General features: G+C 51.1%; 1 protein-coding gene across 1 annotated transcript in view; it reads left to right on the plus strand.

Annotated features, from left to right (window-relative positions):
• stt3b (STT3 oligosaccharyltransferase complex catalytic subunit B) overlaps positions 1-24,402 on the plus strand; it is a 51,847-nt gene extending 27,445 nt beyond the window's left edge. Inside the window, exons 2-16 of the mRNA XM_084696898.1 lie at positions 1,119-1,227; positions 4,216-4,503; positions 8,249-8,314; positions 12,366-12,465; positions 13,871-13,969; positions 14,790-14,936; positions 15,028-15,076; positions 15,522-15,676; positions 16,470-16,678; positions 16,827-17,014; positions 17,861-18,032; positions 18,466-18,639; positions 18,833-18,946; positions 21,117-21,323; positions 21,825-24,402. Of these exons, the coding sequence (XP_084553024.1) occupies positions 1,119-1,227; positions 4,216-4,503; positions 8,249-8,314; positions 12,366-12,465; positions 13,871-13,969; positions 14,790-14,936; positions 15,028-15,076; positions 15,522-15,676; positions 16,470-16,678; positions 16,827-17,014; positions 17,861-18,032; positions 18,466-18,639; positions 18,833-18,946; positions 21,117-21,323; positions 21,825-21,899 (2,152 nt within the window). The 3' untranslated portion in view covers positions 21,900-24,402. The remainder of the gene's footprint in view (positions 1-1,118; positions 1,228-4,215; positions 4,504-8,248; positions 8,315-12,365; positions 12,466-13,870; positions 13,970-14,789; positions 14,937-15,027; positions 15,077-15,521; positions 15,677-16,469; positions 16,679-16,826; positions 17,015-17,860; positions 18,033-18,465; positions 18,640-18,832; positions 18,947-21,116; positions 21,324-21,824) is intronic.
• Positions 24,403-25,564: the final 1,162 nt, after the last annotated feature.

Consider the following 25,564-nt stretch of genomic DNA (forward strand, 5'->3'; position numbering starts at 1 on the left):
TGTAACTTGAAATAAATTTCATTTATTCAGAGTGCTTTCTGTGGTTTTTGGTTATTTCCGCCGCTGTGGTCTGACTGGATGAACAATGGGCGGGGGGGGGGGGTGTTGGGGGGGCCTGGGGGGAGCTTGGTAGCTCCCTCTCAGACGTGTTAGTTGCTGAATTAGACATGAACTGTGACAGGAACAGGTCTAGACTCTTCTGGAAAGTGAGATGGCAACAGTGAGTGTTCCAGCTCTCTACGGTGCACACGCACGCCCACACACGCACACACACGCCCCTCCGACTAAAGGCTCTCTTCCTCAGAGCCATTTGTTATCCGTGTTCAAAAGCCAGTTTTCAAGATAGCAGATGTCTCTTCGCTGTGTGCTGAGACAGTCTGAGAAGGAACACATCCCGTCTGTTTTGAAAAGTTTTCATTTGGGAGGTTTTTCCAGTCTGGGATGAGTTTTGGCCACCAGGCGTTTTTGTAAAGAGCCTTTGGTCTGTATGGAGTCTTTGAGTTGATGGTGTGACGGAACAGGCACACACACACACATGCCTACACACACATGCCTACACACACACACACACACACATGCCTACACACACACACACACACACATGCCTACACACACACACACACACACATGCCTACACACACACACACACACATGCCTACACACACACACACACTCGCCCATCATCAGACGTGTTTAGGAGAGCAGGGAGGCAGGGAGGCAGCGACTGCTTTAAGTATTTCTAGAAAAACCCAATGTGACACAAGGCCTTGAAGCACTCATTCAAACTATTATAGTGGTATAATTATACAGAGACGGTGCATGTTGTAAGTGGCAGTATTTTATATGGATGGCTGTTATTATCGGGTCATTGTAATCTAGACAATGACACGCGTAGAATCGATCATCTGGAGTACCACTTTGCCCCGCGGCCCTCAACAAGCAAACAGAGGTTAAACCTGTCATGTTTCCACAACAGTCATTTCATATTTTTAAATATATTTTAGAGCTGCTCGGAAACTGATTCGGTTCCACTTGACAAAGAATTTACCTGTACTTGTTACGATTGGTGGATGTAACGTGATTTTTTGTTAAACGGCCTCTCCCTTCTCCTCCGCCAGGTTCAACTACAGATCCACGCATCACCTCACCACCAACGGCTTCTACGAGTTCCTCAACTGGTTCGACGAGCGGTCGTGGTACCCGCTGGGGAGGATCGTGGGCGGGACGGTACGTCGAGAACCACCGCTTGGTTTTTTCGTTTTGTTGTTTTAAGATATATTTGGGGGGGCAGTCTCCATGTTTTAATGTACAGTTTTGAAGTGAGAGAGAGAAAGACAGGGAGAGGGAAGAAGGGAGTTAGAGAGGGGGAGGGAGAGGGAGGAAGGGAGTGAGGGGGGGGGGGGTAGAAAAGGGGTAGACATGCAGCAAAGGGGCCAGGGCCGGATTTGAACTCAGGCAGCTGCAGTAAAGCCCCAGACTCCATGGTACGTACTCTCACACGGTAAGCTACAGGGGGCCTTGGGGAGAATCTTGCTACTATGGGTTTGAAAGGAAAAGTTCCCCAAACAAAGAAATGCATGGTAATAATAGGAATCTGTCTACACACAGCCCTTGAGTTGCAACCTACGAGTAGCATAGTATTTTCCTGACAGCTGTGTGGCTTCTGGAGGCAGAGAAAACGCCTGTGGTCCAGAGGAAATCGTGTCAGGTTTTCGGGCCTCACCTGTGTGTTGACCATCAGTCTTACCTGACCTGTTCAGTCGGTGTAGCTGTGGGGGCAAGATAAGCCGGCAGCAGTGACTGCTCCTCCTCTCGTCTAGCCCCCCCGTCCTCCCTCCCTCCCCCCCCGTCCTTCTCTGTCCTCCCCTCAGCACCTTCCCCTCTCCCCTCAGCACTCCTGCAGAACACAGTAACACAAGTGGCAAGGTCTCTCTCGCTTCTTCTCTCTCCCTCTCTCTGTCTGTCACTCTGTCTCCCTCCTCTCCTTCCCTCTCTCACTAGCATCCCTGCTGTGTTCACCAGCCATCTGCTACATTTCTCTCTGCAATGAGCATCCTAGCTGCTGGCCGGTGAACAGCCCGAGGTTTACGGTACTTCAGTGTTAAAAAAAATAAAATAAATGTTCTGTTCTGTTCTGTTGGGCGGGAGGGAGTGGGGGTGGGGTGAGGGATGACAGGGTGGGGCAGGGGGAGAGGGGGGTCACAGGGTGGGGCAGGGGAGAGGGGGGTCACAGGGTGGGGCAGGGGAGAGGGGGGTCACAGGGTGGGGCAGGGGAGAGGGGGGTCACAGGGTGGGGCAGTGGAGAGGGGGGTCACAGGGTGGGGCAGGGGAGAGGGGGGTCACAGGGTGGAGGAGGGCAGGGGAGAGGGGGGTCACAGGGTGGGGCAGGGGAGAGGGGGGTCACAGGGTGGGGCAGTGGAGAGGGGGGTCACAGGGTGGAGGAGGCCAGTCTCCAGCAGGTGTTGGAGGCAGCCTGCAGCAGAGGGCTCAGGTGTTGGAGGCAGCCTGCAGCAGAGGGCTCAGGTGTTGGAGGCAGCCTGCAGCAGAGGGCTCAGGTGTTGGAGCAGCTCTCTGGAGGAGCAGACCCCTGTCTCGGGTAATGCACCTCCACACCTATAACCCGGAGTGGCAGCGTGTCACTTCCTCTCTAAGTGGCGTGTCACTTCCCCTGAACTCCCGAGGAGAAGTTACTCAAACTGAGGCTGTTCTCACTTCGTCCCTCTATCCTCCCTCTCTCTGCAGGTCTATACCTCCGTCCTTTCCTCCCCCCTGTCCCCCACCTGTCCCCCACCTCTCCTCCCCTCTCTCCCTCTCTCCTCCCCTCTCTCGTCCCCTCTCTCCTCCACCTGTCCCCCACCTCTTCTCTCCTCCCTCTCTCCTCCCTCTCTCCCTCTCTCCTCCCCTCTCCCCCCCTCTCTCCTCCCTCTCTCCCTCTCTCCTCCCCTCTCCCCCCTCTCTCCTCCCTCTCTCCCCAGCCCTCTAGTGAGCTCCCTGTCCCCACACCTGCCCCTTCTTATTCTAGATGTGTCTGATAAACTGGCAGGCCTCATTAATTGTATATGATAACCTGAGTCTCTTAGCACAAGATGGGCTCAGCATTTTAAAGATGGACGAGCAGATAGCAGTTAATGTGACTTTGAGTGCTGCCCGCTCCCCTCTCCCTCCCCCGCTCTCAGGAGGAGGTAGGTGACACGTTCTCTACCTCTCCCTCTTGCTCTCCCTCTCTATCTCTCTCTCCCTCTCTCTCTTGCTGTTTGTCCCTTGTTCTGTCTCCTTCTCCCTCCCAAGCCATCGATAAAAAAAGAGCTGAATTAATGTGACACCCCGTAACAATAGCTCCCTGTGGAGCCAGTAACCCAGCTTAGTGATGGAGTGCAGAGGGCCCAGGCTGCAAAGCCACCAGGAGGGCCGTGACATCACAGCCCCTGCTGCTCTGGGGCTGGCCTGGGGGTCGGAGTTCAGACTCCCAGGATTGTGGTTCTTGTAGTTCTTGAGGTTCCTTTGGCTCGCCAGGCAAACACAGACCTTGGGACTGGTCGTCCTGCGGTCTGTGGGAGCAGAGAGGGACCCTGGTGGAGGGTGTTCCATCCCTGAGAGGGGAGGAGAGGTGAGGGGGGGAGGGGAAGGGAGGAGAGGGCGAGGGAGAGGAGCCAATGTGAAGTGGACTCCTTGTATGTAGGTTATCCGGGAGTGAGGCTGTATGGAAGTGACGCTGTGAATGTTGAATGCATTCACAGCATGAAGAGGGATGTCATCGCAATTGGCGTTATCTGTGTATGCAAAATGTCATGTATGCAAATCTATATGTTCCATGCAAATATGTATGTGCCACTAATTTCACAAAGTTCTGTTCCTCTCTTTTGCTCTTTTTCTCCCTCTCTTTCTTTGCTCTCCCTCCCCGGTTTCTCATTATTTTCTTTCTTCTCTCTCTCTCCCCCCTACTCTCCCCTTTTCTCTCTCTCCCCCTTTCTCTCTCACCCTTTCTCTGTCCCCCCCTCACTCTCTCCCCCCCTCACTCTCTCTCTCTCCCCCCTCTCTCTCTCTTTCCCCTCACTCTCTCTCTCTCCCCCTCTCTCTCCCCCCCCCTCTCCCCCTCACTCTCTCTCTCCCCCTCACTCTCTCTCTCTCTCTCTTTCCCCTCACTCTCTCTCTCTCCCCCCCCCCCCTCACTCTCTCACTCTATCCCTCCCTCACTCCCCCCCCCCTCTCCCCCAGGTGTATCCAGGGTTGATGGTGACTGCGGGGCTCATCCACTACATCCTGAACCTGCTCCACATCACGGTTCACATCCGGGACGTGTGTGTGTTCCTGGCTCCCGTGTTCAGCGGCCTCACCTCCATCTCCACCTTCCTGCTCACCCGCGAGCTCTGGAACCAGGGGGCGGGGCTTCTGGCTGCCTGCTTCATCGCCATCGTCCCCGGTTACATCTCCCGCTCTGTGGCGGGCTCCTTCGACAACGAGGGCATCGCCATCTTCGCCCTGCAGTTCACCTACTACCTCTGGGTGAGAAGGGGGGGGCAGAGACGCACACAGAGACACACACAGAGAGACGTACAGACGCACGGAGACGTACAGGCGCACGGAGACGTACAGGCGCACAGAGAGACGTACAGGCGCACAGAGAGACGTACAGGCGCACAGAGAGACGTACAGACGCACAGAGAGACGTACAGACGCACAGAGAGACGTACAGGCGCACAGAGAGACGTACAGGCGCACAGAGAGACGTACAGGCGCACAGAGAGACGTACAGGCGCACAGAGAGACGTACAGGCGCACAGAGAGACGTACAGGCGCACAGAGAGACGTACAGACGCACAGAGAGACGTACAGACGCACGGAGACGTACAGACGCACGGAGACGTACAGACGCACGGAGACGTACAGACGCACGGAGACGTACAGACGCACGGAGACGTACAGACGCACAGAGAGACGTACAGACGCACAGAGAGACGTACAGGCGCACAGAGAGACGTACAGGCGCACAGAGAGACGTACAGGCGCACAGAGAGACGTACAGGCGCACAGAGAGACGTACAGGCGCACAGAGAGACGTACAGGCGCACAGAGAGACGTACAGGCGCACAGAGAGACGTACAGGCGCACAGAGAGACGTACAGGCGCACAGAGAGACGTACAGGCGCACAGAGAGACGTACAGACGCACAGAGAGACGTACAGACGCACAGAGAGACGTACAGACGCACAGAGACGTACAGAGACTTACAGACACACAGAGACTTACAGACACACAGAGACTTACAGACACACACAGAGGCTGGCTGGTCATCACCCGGACCTCAAGACTCCTAGTAAACTATAAACTCCAGCTCTGACAGGACAATGACCTTCAGCTACTCTCCTACTGCTTTCTTTATACTCTCTCTCTTCTGTCTCTCTCTTCTGTCTCTTTCCCTGCTTCTCTCTCTCCTTCCCTCCCTTCAAACACTCTCTCCTGCCTTCTCTCTCTCTACCTCCCTCCATGGCCTCCTGTTCACCCTGGGCCCAAGGACAGTGTGGAGTTGTTCTATCTAGGCAGGTGTTCATGCATCCCTGCCTGGCTGGTCCTGTGTGTGTCTCCCCCGGTGAGCTTGGCAGAACACAACAACCTTCTGTCTTGCTCTGCCTGGACGACACTAACACGTGTGTGTGTGTGTGTGTGTCGGGTGTGTGTGTGTGTCGTGTGTGTTTGTGTGTGTGTTTGTCACTCAGCTCCAGCATGACTCAGTAGCCAGACTGTAAGCAATGCTTCAGACACCTCTCTCCGAGCACACTCATCCTCCCTGCGAAGGTCCCCACTTGTGTGTGTGTGTGTGTGTGTGTGTGTGTGTGTGTGTGTGTGTGTGAGTCATGGAGGTTCAGTAGACTAGGACTGAGCTGCACCACAGTACAGCAACACTAAAGGGTCTGCAGTCTCCACAGCCAGTCTCACACACCCACAGCTAGTGTCTGTGTGTGCGTGTGTGTGTGTGTGTTTTTACTCTTTCATCATCTTTTCTATGTGTGATTCTCATGACACCATTATATTTTCAGGTGTTTCCCGTAGGCGGTTATCAACACAAACACACACCTACATTTACACACAGCATGTGTCAGTGCACGCACACTTTTAGTCGCACCCGGCCTTCCATTTGGCAAGGGCCTCAAAAACAATCATAGCTCCCATGCATCACTGGCTTCCATTATCAGTCTCATTTACCTACATTTGTTTCCCTCTCTAACTCTTTCTCTCTGGCCCTCTCCCTCCCCCCCTCTCCATCTTCTCTGCATGGTAACTGGTGGTGGTTTCTCCCCTCTCTTCATTATCCTGCTCCTACATGTTATCTACTAATAACCCATTCAGTCCTAGTCTCCACATCTCCCCATGTAAAGCCACCCCCCTACCCCCCTAATCTATAATTAAATCCCCCTCACAACCCAGAGAGATGGCCTTAACACTGGCACTTGACACAGACCCACACAGAGAAAGAGACACACACACAGACCCACACAGAGAAAGAGACACACACAACGCACCCTGGTTACACTGTCGCACCTCTAATTCCGCAGTTTCTCAAGGCTGGCGTTTAATTAGCCCTGGCTTATCCTGACCAACTTTTCTTTGTGTGTGTGTATTTGTGTGTGCGCGCGGCGCCTGCATGTTTTCGTGAAGGGCCTCAAGGTGGGAAATATTTCAACTTTCAAATTAAAACATCACAAACACAAAAAATCAGGCTGCTGAATGCCAAGCGTTTAGCGCTTGCTAATTGTGTGTTTGATCTAGGACAGCGGTTCTCAAACTGTGGTCCGCAAGGGTAATGCAGGTGGGCCGCCAAACCAATGAAACCTAAAATATAAAAAAATGAATACATATCGAAATATGTATATATGTACGATGTACATGGAATTCTATATGGCTGTCCTTCAAGCAAGATGGGAAATGGGTTCAAATTGTGTGTTTTCGAGCTAGTACATCGACAATTACGAAGGTTAGATTTTTCTAACTCGCACAGTAAAAGTAGCTAGTGTTAGCTAGGCCAGCGCTAGCTATCTAGGATTTGAGCAATGTCGTGTTAGCTAAGATAGCTAGTGAACAAGTTTTTGCGACAAATACAAATCATCTATGGCTAGATCATGACATTAGCAATAGCTAGCGGTGCATTAGCGCAGGCTAATCGTCTATGGCTGTAACAGTAAGTTAGCACTAGGTTTTTCCTGCAGCTGCCTGCATCTCCAGTCGCCCTCCGCGGCGTACAGCACCAGAGAACAGAAGCATGTTTTTATATGTGTGAAGGAAGAGGAAGAATCCTGCGATGAGAGGCTGACAGGATGTTGGAGAGCAGAATGAAAGTGTGGGTGTTTGTTGAGGCGTCTTGTTGAGAGGTGTTTGTGCAGGGGGAAGAAATCGATCGACGCTAGACAGAAGGTTGCGCTGTGGGGCTGAGATAGTGCTGTGTTTGTGAGTACCTGCTACATTGGACCAGTAATCGATCAATCCATCCTTCATTTAAAAAGGGAGAGCGGTTCAGGAGAAGTCGGTTTTGTCTCTCAGACTGTTTGATAACGTGTTGTTGTCATTCGTACTGCAGCCCTGTCCACAGTGGCATTGTGACAAGTTGAGTCACCTGTCAATCACACTCAATTGCCCAAGGAAAGGGAGTCAGGGAGTCAGGTGGCTGAGCGGTTAGGGAATCGGGCTAGTAATCAGAAGGTTGCAAGTTTGATTTCCAGCTGTGCCAAATGACGTTGTCCTTGGGCAATACACTTCACCCTACTTGCTTCGGGGGGGAATGTCCCTGTACTTACTGTAAGTCGCTCTGGATAAGAGCGTCTGCTAAATGACTAAATGTAAAGTCAGTTTCTTGCTCGGGGGCGGGGCTGGGTAGCTCAGACGAGCGTCTGCTCAAACACACACAGCTGGCTGGTTAGAGGATGCAATTAAAGTGCTCGAACAGACAATTTATGGAACAACTGTTGGGCTTAGCTCAGGGCAAGAGTCCCAGCAACAGCCTCAGCTCTGTTCTTCCTCTTCCCCTGGTGCTCTGAGAACTTCAGCTCAGAGCCAGGCAGGGCGTGTCTTAACTTTGATGTGTTTTTGATCCCGTTTGAGATTAACACTTTGTCTCTTTCCCTTTGTTCTCCTGTTTCCTCTCTCTCTTTCTCTCTACCTTTACCTTCCCCTTTCTCTCTCTCCCCCTTTCTCTCTCCCCCCCCCCCTCTCTCTCCCCCCTCTCTCTCCCCCCCCCCCCTCTCCCGTTCTCTCTCAGGTGAAGTCTGTGAAGACTGGTTCAGTGTTTTGGGCCATCGGGTGCTGCCTCTCCTACTTCTACATGGTGAGTCACACTGCGATACACACACACACACACACACACACACACACACACATATATATATATATATATAGACCAACAGACACACAGACACACAGGCTAACAGACACACAGACCAACAGACCAACAGACCAACAGACCAACAGACCAACAGACACACAGACACACAGACACACAGACACACAGACACACAGACACACAGACACACAGACACACAGACTAACAGACACACAGACTAACAGACACACAGACACACAGACACACAGACTAACAGACTAACAGACCAACAGACTAACAGACACACACAGCACAGCCTTGGTTTCCTCCCCCCAGCAGCAGCATCTGGATGGGGAACTGGATGATTACATTAAGATGGCCGGCAGATACCATTGTGATCTACCACGCAAGTGGAGGAGTATTAGGAGGGGGAAGGGGCTGTGAGAGGGGGTGGGGCTAGGGCTATCTGGTGTGTTAAACCTTATATTGTAACCCCTTCCCCACCCTCCAACCAGTCAGGGAATTGATAGAGAGATGAAAGAAATGATGAATGTAGCTGACTGCCTCTGGGAGCACTCGTGTGTGTGTGTGTGTGTGTGTGTGTGTGTGTAAGCATGCATGTGCATAGAGGGGGGAGAGAGACATTCCTGAAGATCTCTCAGCTCATTCAGACTTAAATCTCGACTTCCATGAGACGGATGTCAAATCAAATGTGAAAACTCCAGCCCCATCCATCATGCCGGGCACAGCATCTGAGGGGAGGGAGAGGAGGGGAGGAGAGGGGGGGGAGGGGAGGGAGACGAAGAGAGGGGAGGGAGGGAGGAGAGGGAGAGGAGGAGGGAGACGAGGAGGGGAGGGGGGGGAGACGAGGGCAGGGAGACGAGGGGGGGGGAGAGGAGGGGAGGGAGGGAGAGGAGGGGAGAGGTACATTTGATGTAGCAGAGGGAGGGATTCTCTGCCCAGGGAAACAAGTGATTAATAAGCCCATCATCTCTATCTACATTTCCTCTGTGGCAAGACTTGTGACAATCTTTTCTCTCACCCCCCATCTCTCTGTCTCTCTATTCTCCTCCATTTCTCCTCTCTCTCTCCCTCCATCCTCGTCCATTTCTCACATCTCTGTGTTCTTTCCCTCCCACCTTCCCTCCCTCCAGCCCACTCATATGTAAGACTCCCTGCTGTTGCTTGTAGTTAGCGAGCAGAACATCTCAATCACCTCTCTCACCCACCTTCCCCCGCTGTTTCTCTCACCCTGCCTGTCTCTCTCTCTCACCCCCCCCCCATCTCTCCCTGTCTCTGTCTATCCGTCTCTCTCTCACCCCCCCCCATCTCTCCCTGTCTCTATCTATCCCTCTCTCTCTCTCACCCCCCCCCCCCATCTCTCCCTGTCTCTGTCTATCCCTCTCTCTCTCTCACCCCCCCCCCATCTCTCCCTGTCTCTGTCTATCCCTGTCTCTCTCTCACCCCCCCCATCTCTCCCTGTCTCTCTCTCTCCCTGTCTCTCTCTCACCCCCCCCCCCATCTCTCCCTGTCTCTATCTATCCCTCTCTCTCTCTCACCCCCCCCCCCATCTCTCCCTGTCTCTGTCTATCCCTCTCTCTCTCTCACCCCCCCCCATCTCTCCCTGTCTCTATCTATCCCTCTCTCTCTCTCACCCCCCCCCCCCCCATCTCTCCCTGTCTCTGTCTATCCCTCTCTCTCTCTCACCCCCCCCCCCCATCTCTCCCTGTCTCTGTCTATCCCTCTCTCTCTCTCACCCCCCCCCCCATCTCTCCCTGTCTCTGTCTATCCCTGTCTCTCTCTCACCCCCCCCCCATCTCTCCCTGTCTCTATCTATCCCCCTCTCTCTCTCACCCCCCCCATCTCTCCCTGTCTCTGTCTATCCCTCTCTCTCTCTCACCCCCCCCCCATCTCTCCCTGTCTCTGTCTATCCCTCTCTCTCTCTCACCCCCCCCCATCTCTCCCTGTCTCTGTCTATCCCTCTCTCTCTCTCACCCCCCCCCCCATCTCTCCCTGTCTCTGTCTATCCCTCTCTCTCTCTCACCCCCCCCCCATCTCTCCCTGTCTCTGTCTATCCCTCTCTCTCTCTCACCCCCCCCCCCATCTCTCCCTGTCTCTGTCTATCCCTCTCTCTCTCTCACCCCCCCCCCCCATCTCTCCCTGTCTCTGTCTATCCCTCTCTCTCTCTCACCCCCCCCCCATCTCTCCCTGTCTCTGTCTATCCCTCTCTCTCTCTCACCCCCCCCCATCTCTCCCTCTCTCTCTTTCACCCCCCCCCCATCTCTCCCTGTCTCTGTCTATCCCTCTCTCTCTCTCACCCCCCCCCCCATCTCTCCCTGTCTCTCTCTCTCCCCCCCCCATCTCTCCCTCTCTCTCTCACCCCCCCTGTTTCCCCCTCTCTCTCCTGCCCTCTAGTGGGCTGTGTGGGCCCTGCTTCGTGAACCCAGCCACCTAGTGGCCGACAGCAGGTCTAGTAGGCTCCACAAGAGAGAGAGCAGGAGGGAGAGAGAGATAATCCCTGGGTGAATGTTGGCAGAATCAGGCTAGGAGAGGGAGCCAGGGAGAAAAGGTGAGGGAGGGGCTGGAGGGAGGGAGGTCCTGATGGAAGGGTACTGTAAAAGCTCCCCTCTCCACCTCCCTTCCCCCAGCATCTAGGGGGCTCTTGAGAAGTAACTCCCTCATAAAGAATGGATGATGTGTTCTCTGCAGAGCCCAGCTCCTCAGGTGATTGTTTGGAAGGCGCTCTGCGCTGGTTATTATTAGAAGCCGAGAGATAAAATCACACCTCTTAAGACGCTCCCACCTTCACCACCATCATCATCCTCTTTTTTAACACCGTCTGGGAACCAATCACTGAGAGACAAGGCTGCCGTCGGTGTCCACAGCCAGACTCCCTCCCCAAACCCCCTGTCCTCTCCCTCCTCTCGTCTCCTTTTCTTCTCCTATTGTCTCTTCCCCCTCCTCCTATTCTCAGTTTACAGTACAGATTATCATTTACCACAGAGGTAATAGTTTACATTAGAGCTGGTAAGAGTTTAGATTGGCATTAGCTCCAAGGTGCGAGGCCTTCAGTAAATTGCATTTCAACTCGTGCGGCTTTAAGAATGGCGATGGGGGGGGGGTTGAGAATATCTGGCTAATCCTTCCCCTTCTTCCACACACGCTTATACACACACTTAAACACACACACTTATTTACACTAAAAAAACATAATGTGGGGTCACAGTAGGCGTGAGGTCAACCTGATGCAGGGACACGGACTGTACAGACTACACACACACACACCTCTCTCCCCCCTCCACCCTTCCCTGCCTCTCTCCCCTCTCTCCTCCCTCTCTCCATCCTTCCTTCTAGTGGAGTACCTGCTCCTGACTGTGTAAACAGTGTAAGACACAGCAGCGAATGGGAGAGCTGTCGTTTGCATTCATTTATGTTCTGGTTGAGGTGGTTAATTAGCAGGCATCTGATGCTCTCATCCAAACAGCTATGAAGAGATAATTACCTCCCATCACTCCGCAAAGGAGCAAGTTCTCCTTCCTGTGTTAATGAACTGCATCTCCCGGATTTAAAAGTATTTCTAGCAAGTCGACAGAATCCACCAACAACTATATTTTAAAAGCAAAATGACTGATGCTCTTTTGCGGTGCTAAGCAGGTGTGTGTGTTTGTGTGTGTGGGGGGGGGGGGGGGGGGGGGTAGGTGTGTGTGGGCGTAGGTGTGTGTGGGCGTGCGTGTGTGGGGGTAGGTGTATGTATGTGAACGTGGATGGAGGGATGGGCACAGTGGTTTTGCTGTTGATTCTGCAGTGACTGATGTTTGAAAGACTCCAGATCTCAGAAAGACTCACATCCACACGGCTAAGCTACTGATACCTTTACTGTTTCCATCACGAGGCGGGAAATGGGATTGGTTTTAGCCCCTGTGTTTCTGTTGCAGGTCAGCAGGTTTGATGTACTGGACTAATTTGTGTGTGTTTGTACGTGCCTGTGCATGTGTTTTATGTGCCTGTATGTGTGCTTGTCTGTGTGTGTGTCTGTGTGTGTGTGTGTGTGTTCCAGGTGTCGGCGTGGGGAGGCTATGTGTTCATCATCAACCTGATCCCGCTCCACGTGTTTGTTCTGATGCTGATGCAGCGCTACAGCAAGAGAGTTTACATAGGTGAGAGCACACACACACACACACACACACATGCACTTGGCCCAGCCTAGACTCTGGTAGCCTAGCCTGGCCTACAGTAGCCTAGCATAGAGTAGCCTAGCCTAGCCTCTGGTAGCCTAGCCGGGCCTACAGTAGCCTAGCATGAAGTAGCCTAGCCTAGCCTCTGGTAGCCTAGCCTGGCCTACAGAAACCTAGCATAAAGTAGCCTAGCCTAGCTCGGCCGCAAGTAGATGTCTGGCTTCTGGTGAATCGTCGTTGGGGCTGCTGATACATCACAGCCACAATGCCTGCCCTGGACGTGATGTACGACTTCCTGTTTTAAACGATTCCTTCTATGTGGTCTTTGACACATTCCACCTCCCCCCCAGCCTCTACAGCAGCCACCCTGACTTCCACAGAGGAAGCTATCCTTTACGGAGGGCCCTCTACTCCCACCTCTGTTGTTAGGTGGCGTATACACGTTCATGTGCAGCTTCTTGCCCTCCAAGTGACTTTTAACAGATGATGGTAAGTTAGCGGCGAGCTAGGGACAGGAAGTTAGCGGCTAGCTAGGGACAGGAAGTTAGCGGCAAGCTAGCCCTGCTATGCAGCCAGTGTTTTGGGGTTTTGCAGTTGGCGGTTGGATCCAGACCACCACAACTGCAAAACTGAGTCCAAAAACCAACTGCCAGCTAGCTAATCAGCTTAACGGAACACCTGTGTCACCCTCCATTGCGCTCTCTCTCTCTCTGGTTCTCTCTCTCTCTCTCTGGTTCTCTCTCTCTGGTTCTCTCTCTCTGGTTCTCTCTCTCTCTCTGGTTCTCTCTCTCTGGTTCGCTCTCTCTCTCTGGTTCTCTCTCTCTGGTTCTCTCTCTCTGGTTCTCTCTCTCTCTCTGGTTCTCTCTCTCGTTCTCTCTCTCGTTCTCTCTCTCTCTCGTTCTCTCTCTCATGTTCCTTCTGTCTCTCTGGTCGTTTTGACCCCTCCACACACACACACACGTTCCGCTGCAGCACAGCCTGGGACAAGACCCCCCACTCCAGATCCTGGCTCCTGGTTCTTCTATTAATGACTGGAGATAAGATCTGGATCTGGAGAAATCAATAGGCATTAAGTACCTTAGAGAGAGGCTTATTTTCCTCCACAGCCGAGGGGGGTAGGGAGGGATGGATGGAGGAGGTTATACAGCAAAGGGCATCTGGGATTTACATTCTCTGTAAACTTCTCTCATTCGCTCTCAAGCACAGTCTCCCGCTCTCATTCTTATGCTCAGTGACACTTTATATATCATTCTTGCTCCCTGCAGCTTTTGCACTCTGCCTCCTTCTCATTCACTCTCACCTCCTTCCATCCCTCATCTTTTCTCTCTCACCTGCTCACTCTCTCTCTCTCTCCGCCTCCTCTTTGACCTTTGACCTCTGTCCCCAGCCTACAGCACCTTCTACATCGTGGGCCTGGTCCTGTCTATGCAGATCCCCTTCGTCGGCTTCCAGCCAATCAGGACCAGCGAGCACATGGCAGCAGCAGGTAAGCCCTGCCCCCTCTGCATCTTGATTGGCTCACAACTGACAGTGTGTGCCTGCGCTTGATTGAAGCAGCGGCTCCTTGCAGGGTTGTGCTTAGTTACGGTGTTGTTGACTGGAGTACTGGTGGAGTGTGTGTGTGTGTGTGCGTTTCTGTTGAAAATGCAAACTAAGTGTCGTCTCCTGTGACGACGGCCATCTGCTGCCAGCGCTGCGTTTGTTAGATCCGAGCAGCAGCTAGCACTGCCTCTGGGTTCGCTTGTTTCGGCAGCACGGCTGGAGAGGAGCAGGGGCTCTCTGGAGGGCAGGAAGGAGACGGATGAGGGCAGGAAGGAGACGGAGGAGGGCAGGAAGGAGACGGAGGAGGGCAGGAAGGAGACGGAGGAGGGCAGGAAGGAGACGGAGGAGGGCAGGAAGGAGACGGAGGAGGGCAGGAAGGAGACGGAGGAGGGCAGGAAGGAGACGGAGGAGGGCAGGAAGGAGACGGAGGAGGGCAGGAAGTGTGCCATGATGAGTTTAGATCTGCTGGGGAGCGACAGGCGTGTTGGAGCGAGAAGTCGTGAAGGCTGTTAGAGATACGACCTTGAAGAACAGGGAGGGAGGGAGGGAGGTATGGGGGGATAGAGGCTGGTGAGGGGACAGGTAGAAGGGGGGGACAATCTCTCTCTCTTCCCCTCTGTCTCACGGTGTGTGTGTGTGTGTGTGTGTGTGTGTGTGTGTGTGTGTGTGTGTGTGTGTGTGTGTGTGTGTGTGTGTGTGTGTGTGTGTGTGTGTGTGTGTGTGTGTGTGTGTGTGTGTGTGTGTGTGTGTGTGTGTTCTCCCAGGTGTGTTTGCGCTGCTCCAGGCCTATGCCTTCCTGCAGTACCTGAAGGATCGTCTGACCAGGCAGGAGTTCCAGACTCTCTTCCTGCTGGGCGTGTCTCTGGCTGCTGGCGTGGTCTTCCTCACTGTCATCTACCTCACCTATACAGGTCTCTCACACACACACACACACACACACACACACTTACACAGTGACTCTTGGTGTGGCTTGATGTGTATTGACTGTGGTTGTTCCTTCAGGTTATATCGCTCCCTGGAGTGGACGCTTCTATTCCCTCTGGGACACAGGGTAAGCTCTGGTGCCCTTCACACACACACACACACACACACACAGCCCAACACACAGACACACACTCATGCACACGCCGAGAGCAGGCAATGTGTCTGATTTCTGCATTACGAGACCGATCAACGCTGTGTGCTGACTGCAGCAGTTTAATTTTATTTTTTACTCCTTCTATGTCACGTTTCTTACTCTTCTCATCACCCCCTCCTCTCCTCCCCCCTCCCTCCTCTCTCCACACCCCTCCCTCCTCTCTTTCCCTCCCCGCTCTCCCTCCTCTTTCCTCCTCCCCCCTCCCTCCTCACCCCTCTCTCCTCCTCCCCCCTCCCTCCTCTCCCCTCACCCCTCTCTCGTCCTCTCCCCTCACCCCTCTCTCCCCCTCCCTCCTCTCCCCTCTCTCCTCCTCCCTCCTCTCCCCTCACCCCTCTCTCCTCCCCTCTCCTCCCCCCAGCTATGCTAAGATCCACATCCCCATCATAGCGTCGGTGTCGGAGCACCAGCCCACCACCTGGGTGTCCTTCTTCTTTGACCTCCACATCCTGGTGTGCACCTTCCCTGCAGGCCTCTGGTTCTGCATCAAGAACATCAACGATGAGAGGGTCTTCGGTAAGGAGCGGGGGGGGGGGGGGGGACAGGAAGTTGATCTGCTAGTGTTAAGTTGTAGGCAGTTACTTGGTCTGCTAGTTGGTAGTTCTCAGTCACCAGGTCTCACGGAGTTCTGCTGCTGCTGATAGAAGTCAGAGAGACTGACCCAGCCCGCCCGCCCCCCCCTACCCCTGCCACCCAGTGCTGTCTGACACTTAACGAGCCAATTAATGTTATTATTGATCGCTCAGAGAGCTTACACCTGTTACTGGTCTGCTGGCGTTTGGGGGCGGAGCCATGAGCCCTGGGGGACAGAGAGGAGGAGCGCTACTCACCCTCTCTGTCTCTCTCATTCCCCCTCTCTCTCTGTCTCTCTCCCTCTCTCTCTCTGTCTCCCTCTCTCTGTCTCTCTCCCTGTTTCTCTCCTTCCCCCTCTCTCTCTGTCTCTCTCCCTCTCTCTGTATCTCTCCCTCTCTCTCTCCTTCCCCCTCTCTCTGTCTCTCTCCCTCTTTCTCTCCTTCCCCCTCTCTCTCTCTGTCTCTCTCCCTCTCTCTGTCTCTCTCCGTCTCTCTCTCCTTCCCCCTCTCTCTGTCTCTCTCCCTGTTTCTCTCCTTCCCCCTCTCTCTCTCTGTCTCTCTCCCTCTCTCTGTCTCTCTCCCTCTCTCTCTCCTTCCCCCTCTCTCTCTCTGTCTCCCTCTCTCTGTCTCTCTGTCTCTCTCTCTCCTTCCCCCTCTCTCTCTCTGTCTCTCTCCCTCTCTCCCCCTCTCTCCCTCTCCTTCCCTCTCCCTCTCTCTGTCTCTCTGCTGCCCCCCAGTGGCCCTGTATGCCATCAGCGCTGTGTACTTTGCGGGGGTGATGGTGCGTCTGATGCTGACTCTGACCCCGGTGGTGTGCATGCTGTCGGCCGTGGCCTTCTCCAGCGTGTTTGAGCACTACCTGGGAGACGACCTGAAGAGGGAGAGCCCCCCTGCCGACGACAGCAGCGACGAGGATGACCGCAGACCAGGAAACCTCTACGACAAGGTCAGGGGTCACGGGGTCACAGCATGCAGTGTGTGTGTGTGTGTTGTTCCCAGTGTTGTGTGTTGTATCCAGGATACGTCTGTTCAGTGTGTGCTGTAACCATGGTGTGTGTGCTGTAACCATGGTGTGGGTGTGTGTCCGCCCGCAGGCTGGGAAGGTGCGGAAGCACGTGTCGGAGCAGGAGAAGGCGGAGGAGGGGCTGGGCCCCAACATCAAGAGCATCGTCACCATGCTGATGCTCATGCTGCTCATGATGTTTGCTGTCCACTGCACCTGGGTCACCAGCAACGCTTACTCCAGCCCCAGTGTGGTGCTGGCCTCCTACAACCACGACGGGTACACACACACACACACACACACATATATACATATATGTATACACACGCACACGCTCCTGGCTGGCTTTCTCTCTCACAGCCACACACACACCTACATACACACTCTCTCACTCTAAAACAATGGGGGATCCACATATTCTGAAGCTGTGGTGGTTTCACCTGGGTGAGGTTGTGATGGCTCCTAGGCCTCCAGCCTTCAGATCTGCCCCAGCACTTCAGCTGTTTCTTCACTGTTTTGAAGGGTGACATTTTGAACTATTCAGGAGTGACTCGTGACTGGAGTCCACACTGCAGCCCTTTACACTGCAGCCCTTTACACTGCAGCCCTTTACACTGCAGCCCTTTACACTGCAGCCCTTCACACTGCAGCCCTTCACACTGCAGCCCTTCACACTGCAGCCCTTTACACTGCAGCCCTTTACACTGCAGCCCTTCACACTGCAGCCCTTCACACTGCAGCCCTTCACTCTGCAGCCCTTTACACTGCAGCCCTTTACTCTGCAGCCCTTTACTCTGCAGCCCTTCACTCTGCAGCCCTTCACTCTGCAGCCTTCATTCTGAGGAAGGCAGCTGCTCTGCCAATACTGTACGGCTGTTGCAGAGACTTGCATCAGACCTGTCACTCAGTCGGTCAAGAACACACAAAACACACACACGCACAAACATCTCCGCGGCTACAGCCCAAATGTCCCTCCCAAAACATACGCACGCACACACACACACACACACACACACACACACACAAACATCCCTTTTCTACCCTCCAACTCTCTTACTCCATTTATCTCTCTCCCACCATCCCTTCTCTATACCCTGCCACTCCCTCCCTCTTCCCCCTCGCCAGGACCAGGAACATTCTGGATGACTTCAGGGAGGCCTACTATTGGCTGCGTCAAAACACAGAGGAGCATGCTCGAGTCATGTCCTGGTGGGACTACGGCTACCAGATAGCAGGCATGGCTAACCGGACCACGCTGGTAGACAACAACACCTGGAACAACAGTCACATAGCGCTGGTGAGACACACACACACACAGACTCTAGTGCACACACCCAGACACCAGTTTCAGCTTTTGATACATACATAAATATCTCCTCAAAACATATCTGCGCTGGATTCTGGGAGGTTGAGTTCTTATGGGATCCACATTCCAGCACAGCGGTGCTTCAAACGCTGCAGCTAATCTCCCAGCCTCTGACTGTGCTCTCATGCTGCCCTAATGCCGGGGGGATTCCACAACCGTAATAGATTATTTTTTTATTTTTTTTCAAAGCTCCTGAAAAAGGAGAATTATTGTGTTCTCCTCGAGTCTGATTCAGTGTTAATCTAATCCTCCTCCACCTCATCTATCAGTGACTTTGTCAAAGTTTCTTAACTTTTTCTTTCTTGTTTGTTGTCATACTGTCTGTCTCCTCCTCTTGCCTCTTCTCTCTCCCCTCCCCTCCCAGGTGGGTAAAGCCATGTCGTCCAATGAGAGTGCAGCGTACGAGATTATGCGGAGTCTGGATGTGGACTATGTCCTCATCATCTTCGGTGGCGTGATTGGCTACTCGGGCGATGACATCAACAAGTTCTTGTGGATGGTCCGGATAGCAGAGGGGGAACATCCAAAGGATATTAGGGTGTGTGTATGCCACTGAGAGTGTGTGTGTGTGTGTGCGCCAAAGGGAGTGTGTGTGTGTGTAAAAGGGGGGGGTGGGGGGGGGTTAATACAAATGTTAAAAATCCACCAATCAGATGGCTCATTGAAAGTCAACAGGCCCAGTTCCAAACCTGACTGGCCTCTCCTCCTCCCTGTGTCCTTGTGTTCTTTAGGAGAGTGACTACTTCACCCCCCAGGGGGAGTTCAGAGTGGACAAGGCCGGCTCGCCCACCCTGCTCAACTGCCTCATGTACAAGATGTCTTACTACCGCTTTGGAGAGATGCAGGTGAGAGGAGGAGATGGGGAGGAGGGGGGAGATTGGGGGGGAGGGGAATTGGGGGAGGGGAATTGGGGGAGGGGATGGGGGAGGAGCTGGTGGTAAACAATTACAACCTAGCGTTTTGATGCTAGCTTCTGTTTAATAAACAATTACAGCCTAGCGTTGTTGTGATGGCTTCGGTGTAGTAAACAATTACAGCCTAGCGTTGTGACGCTAGTTTCTGTATAGTAAACAATTACAGCCTAGTGTGTGTAAAGCTAGGTTTGTATAGTAAACAATTACAACCTAGCGTGAGCAAAGCTAGCTATCACACAGTAAACAAACATGACCTAGCGTTGTTTTGGGTGTTTAGTGCCTAGATTTAGAACAACCTAGCATTTTGAAGCTGTTGTCAACAACCGTGACCTTAGTGTGTGTGGAGCTAGCTGCTAGTCAGCAGTGCTAACGGGCTGGAAGGCAGATGTGCCAGGCTGAAGGACACGCTAGGGAGCAGCTCTCCAGAGAGGTGCTCGGCCTGGCAGTGGGCAGCGAGAGGAGGAGGGGAGGAGCTGAAGGGAGGAGAGAGGGGGGTCTGAAATGGGAAGGGGGAGAGGAGCTGAGAGGAGGAGAGGAGCTGGCAGCCAGGTTCTTGTATCCACACAGCCTCTGCTGCCAAACCACTCTCGAGGGAGCAGGATCAAAGTGAAGCGATGGGGACAGTGTCTCGTGGAGACTTGAGTTTTTCTCGGAAGTGTTAGTAGGGTTTAAAGACAGGGAGTAGATCTGCTAGTGTTAAGTTGTAGGCAGTTACTTGGTCTCAGAGTTGGTAGTTCTCAAAGTCACCATGTCTTGTCGAGTCCTGCTGCTGTCGGCTCCTCAAACGGCCATCAGCCACTGCACACCACAGCTGACTGAACCAGCCACTGCACACCACAGCTGACTGAACCAGCCACTGCACACCACAGCTGACTGAACCAGCCACTGCACACCACAGCTGACTGAACCAGCCACTGCACACCACAGCTGACTGAACCAGCCACTGCACACCACAGCTGACTGAACCAGCCACTGCACACCACAGCTGACTGAACCAGTGAAGGGGAGAGAAAGAGGTAGATAAAGAGAGGGAGATAGAGATAGAGAGGTAGATAAAGAGAGAGAGACAGGTAGGTAGATCGATAGAGGTAGAGAGAGGTAGGTAGATAAAGAGAGAGAGGGAGGTAGATAAAGGGAGAGGTAGGTCGATAAAGAGGTTGAGAGAGGTATGTTGATAAAGAGAGAGAGGGAGGTAGATAAAGAGGGAGAGGTAGGTAGATAAAGAGAGAGGGGTAGGTAGATAAAGAGAGATAGGTAGGTAGAGAGAGAGAGAGAGAGGTAGGTAGACAGGTAGATAGAGAGAGAGAGAGAGAGAGAGAGAGAGAGAGAGAGAGAGAGAGAGAGAGAGAGAGAGAGAGAGAGAGAGAGAGAGAGAGAGAGAGAGAGAGAGGTAGGTAGATAGAGGTAGAGAGAGGTAGGTAGATAAAGAGAGAAAGGTAGGTAGATAAAGATAGGTAGGTAGAGAGAGAGGTAGGTAGACAGATAAAGGTAAAGAGAGAGAGGTAGGTAGATAGAGGTAGAGAGAGGTAGGTAGATAAAGAGAGAAAGGTAGGTAGATAAAGAGAGATAGGTAGGTAGAGAGAGAGAGGTAGGTAGACAGATAAAGGTAGAGAGAGAGAGGGGTAGGTAGATAGATAGAGGTAGAGAGAGGTAGGTAGATAGAGGTAGAGAGACGTAGGTAGATAGAGAGAGAGGGGAAAGGGACGTGTTGTGTCCTTGTCACGTTCCACATCCGCGGTCGGAGAAACTGGAAGGATGAAAGAGAGATAAAGGGATTGAGGGATGTTTAAAAGGGGATTACCAGAGAGATAATTAAAGTGCAGTGCTTCCAGGTGGAATCAAAGAACAGTACACCTCATCTTGTTCTACTGGGGCCTTGTGGGCTGGTACACACAGCCTTCTCTCTGTTGTCCTCATAAATAGCTTGGAGGGCTTGAAACAAGGCCAACCCCCCCCCTCTCTCTTTCACTCCAATCCCCTGTTTTCTTAAAGAGCTTCCCGCCTCCACCCAACCCTCTCTCTGTCTCTCTCCACTTCTCTCTCTCTGTCTCTCTCTCCTTACGTCACAAACACTGACCACCTCCTCTCTCTCCTTCCTCAGCTGGACTTCCGGACGCCTCCTGGGTTCGACCGGACGCGTAACGCGGAGATCGGCAACAAGGACATCAAGTTCCAGCACCTGGAGGAGGCGTTCACCTCGGAGCACTGGCTGGTGCGCATCTACAAGGTGAAGAAGCTGGACAACAGAGAGCCGCTGGACCGCAAGCTGCGCAGCATCTCCCCCAAGCAGAAGTACATCTCCAAAAAGGTACCGGAGGAGGGAGCCCTGGGGCCGTCGTGATGGCGACGGTAGTTATGGTGATGGTGGTAGTTATGGTGATGATGATGGTGGTGGTGATGATGATGGTGGTGACTGTGGTTATGGTGATGATGGTGGTTATGGTGATGGTGATGGTGGTTATGGTGATGATAATGGTTATGATAGTAATGACTGTAATGATGGTGGTTATGATGGCTTTGCTGATGATGATGGTGATGGTGATATTTTTTACTGTGATGGTGGTGGTGGTTATGATGATGGTTATCATTATGATGCTAGAGATGGTGTTTAAGTATGGTCATTTCTTCTTAAATTTTTTTAGCCGTCAAATGGAAATGTTCATAAAATGTGAGCCAACTGACTTCATTTCCTACAGTTAATAGTGTGCCCACATTTTTATTCTGATATAAATATAGGAGCACTTTTTAAAACAAGGTTTGATTAGTAAGTGCATTTTTTATTTTTTGTCTTTGTTTTTTCTGCTGGCAGACTTCTAAGAGGAAGAGGGGACACATCAAAAACAAGCTGGCTGTAAAGAAGGGCAAGAAACTGACCAAGAAATAACAAATCTGGACTCGACGAAACTTCACACACACACAAAATCAAAAAATGCAACTGGCAAAGAAAACTCTACCAATGAAGAAGAACACGACGGCCATTGTCTGGAACGTTAGTTGGCGCTTATCCTCGAGCGCAAGTCCTCACAGCGCCCCCGTGTGGTGGGAGGCAGGTGATTCATCTGGTTTAGCTCCAGAAGTCTTAGTGCATTTTATCCAGAGGACATTTGTCTTGTTCTTTTTTCTCTCTATTTCTCTTCTTTTTTTCCCCATTTCTATTTTTTGTACTTGAATGTGTGTCAAGACACAGACCTGCTTGATCGGGGTCAGCATCGATTACTGAATTAATTTTTGTGGTACATTTAGCTCTGTTGTCAACGAGGGGGGGGGGGGCAGGGGGAGGGAGAGGGAGAGGAGGGGGGGTAACTTGAAGAGTGGTGAGTAGAGGTTGGGAGCAACTGCACCAAAGAGCCCTCGATCCTGCTTCCTGGCAGTAAACTAGTTTCCTGGGTGAGGTGGGGAGCGCTGGAGTACGAGAGCGTTCCTGACGCGTGTACAGAAGGGCGTATGCGGAATGGAGGAACTTCAATATCTGGGCAAGAAGATCTCTCAATGGTGATTGTTTGTTTGTTTTTGCCTCTTTATTATTTGTATTATTTGTATGTTTTTTTTTTTTTTTTTTTTTTTTTTTTTGCTTAGCTCAAATTTGTCATTTCCAAGAAAAAAATCGTTAGAAAAAAAGGCCTAATGTGTAAATATGTGATGTAAAGAAATGTCTAAAAGGGTTATAATATATTGGTTTTTGTGGTGATTTTTAAACATGCAGATCTTTTCTCTTTACTTTGTTGTGATGTTTTTTGTAAAACAGATAGAACAGTGAATGCAATAATACTCACTGAGAAGGAACTTGAGATTTTGTCAAAAGAATGTGAATTTATTTTCTTTTTTTTTGTTGTTTTTGTTTGTTTTTATAATTCCCCTGTCAGAAATTGCTTAGATTGTATGTTCTGCTGCTAGGGTTGAAATAAATTAAAGCAATTCTATGTAAAAAGTAGTTATTATGAATTAGACCTCCCCTCCTTAGGGGGCGCTCTCTCATCAGGCGTTTGAGCTAGTGCTTCACTAGCTGGTCTCTTCAGCACCACGTCGTTTTGGTCATCCAGCATCTGCTAGAAACTTCTTTCTGTAAATGCGTGTCGTCGTGTGAATGGCTGGCTGAGACCAGAATTTTTTTTTTTTTTTTTTGTCTTCAAGGTTTCACCTTCAAGACCTGCGTAGGGAAGCACTCCATCCTAGACCAGCCCTCTCCACACCTGTTGGTTTCCTCACAGGTGTCATTGATGGAAGGGCTCATGGACTTTTGCACACGCATGAAACTGATGAGAATACCCCCCCCCCCCCATCACAATAATTAGGATTTGACAGTAATAGAAAATAGTCATGAAAAGTGTAATTCAATGTGTTTTTTGAGAAGATAATTGACAATACTCCAGGTTTTCCTTCTCCTTGGGAGGTAACACAGTGAACAGTCTGCCTCCTAGTGGACTGGCAGAGTACTTGCCCCGACATTTGCTATTAGTACCCCGCTCTCTTGGGGGAATTCCTGTGTGTGTGCGCGTAAGTTTGGAAAACTTCAGGTGTGAATTTTCTTTCTTAGATTTCTTTCCGAACGCTAATATGATTGTGTGGGTGTGGTGCCTGCAGAGGAAGTGACACATCAAAGACCGAAGTCAAAGTAAACACATCACTTTGTGCAGTCGCTCAACCGTTTTTCTGAACACACAGAATGTTGTTGTTTATAAACTCTCTCTCAGCGACCAGTCCCTTTGTTCGCCGTCCTCCTTGATCTTCTTGTGAGAAAGATTTCAAACGTCACTACTTTGAATTTGTAGCCCTCGGTTGAGCGGTATGCCCTTGCTCAAACGCAGATTCAATCACACGATCCATGTAGACTCATGATATAGGTTTTTTTTCTCTCTCTCTCTTTTTCTTCATCTTGGGAGGAAACTGAGAATCAGCATCACAAAGCCTTTGCATAAAGTACGTTTGCAAATGATTTATTTTCATGCTTTAATCCTTTTTCTTTTTCTTGTTTTAATACTATAAATACAATTAAAACAGACTGTCCTAATATACCCCTCTTAACAATAACCTTTGATTTGATTGTTTTGATATGTGTTTATTTCTGCAGTAGGAGACATGGGCACCAGCAGCTTTGTACTTGATGCAGATATCCAGTGGGTTTGACCCCACAGGTTTTTGGATTAAGCCTTAATGTGATATAGTACGTGTACAGATCGTTTGATCTCCATGTTTCTTTCATTTGTTTCATTTTTTATTTAAGTTGTTTTTTCCCCTCCGTTTTTTCCATTCCTCATATGTCCTCCCCCCACTACTATCCTTCCTCCCTCCCTTCCTTGCTAGCCCCCCTTCCCCTGCCAAGTTTACATTGACGTTCATTTCGGTCATGTTTAAGTGTTGACAAAATAAAAAGGTTCAAATTTGTGTAAGACGTTGTCATGTTATTCCCGTCTCATCGACTGATGTCGCTAATAATAGTAAAGAGCACCCTACACCAGAGTGCGAATTATACAATCACAATCGGGGGGGTCAATTTCTTCTCCAGGATATAAAGTAATATTTACGATTACCTCGGCTTTGCCGTATCGATAAGTTCCAGCCTCAGTTTGATATTTCCCGGCATGACCTCACTCTCGATTATTAAGTAGTTAGTATCGACCCCCCTTTTTGGGGGGGGGTCCATTGCTCTACACCGCTTAGTGATAAAAAAAAGTTTTGTGAAAACCAAAACACGGTTTAGAAAACACCACCTACGATGGTAAGTATCTTAGGCTACTTGCTTCACAGAATTAGCACTACCTAGGATTGCTGAGATAATAAAAGTACATCCTTCACTCAAGTAGAAGTTACCTACAGATCATGTTTAAAAAAAACTGGTAGAGGTTTAACTGCACTTTTTCACTCGAGTTAAAGAAGTATGGGCTTGACATATAGCCTACTGAAGAAGTAGCCATTATCACTACCCAACATCATATTAATCAGAATCGGCTTTATTCTCAAAGTTGACAATGAGTTGTAGGCTATTCACCTTATTCCGCCCCGCCCACTTCTTTCATCGTTTCGCACTTCCGTTGTATTTGCACTTCCGCCTTACCGGGGATATCATTCAATTCAATGGACAACTGTTGAGAAGTCCCGCTGCTAAAATATTAAATCATTTGGTGGATTTGTGCAAGATGTGCTATGTTCGTGTGCTACAACAAGTCAACACATACACCCTTTCACTGGATGGCTTGAAAACGACTTTTTGTTGATATAATTCGTTTGCCGGTCAGATCGCTGCCCGATATGCAGGCATCACATTAGCCACTAACAGAAGATATTCTAACGATTTCACTGCAGGGCATATGCATTTGCTATACTTTGTTTGAAAGCTTAGGTCCTCTAAAATTACATTACATTTACTGTCAGTACATGTATTTGAGACTTCCCCTCAAAACCGACCAGCTAGCACTGTGAGCCGAACGTTAGCTAGCTTCTTGTTTATCTACTTGAAGCTCTAGTTTTTACATCAGGTCTCTGCTATTAGCCATAAACTGCAAATTTATGAGTGACAAATTGTGCTGTAATAATAAATAGTGACAACTTTTT

This window comes from Hypomesus nipponensis, chromosome 4, assembly GCF_054491055.1.
Source record: "Hypomesus nipponensis isolate SF chromosome 4, ASM5449105v1, whole genome shotgun sequence".
Classification (NCBI taxonomy): Eukaryota; Metazoa; Chordata; class Actinopteri; order Osmeriformes; family Osmeridae; genus Hypomesus; species Hypomesus nipponensis.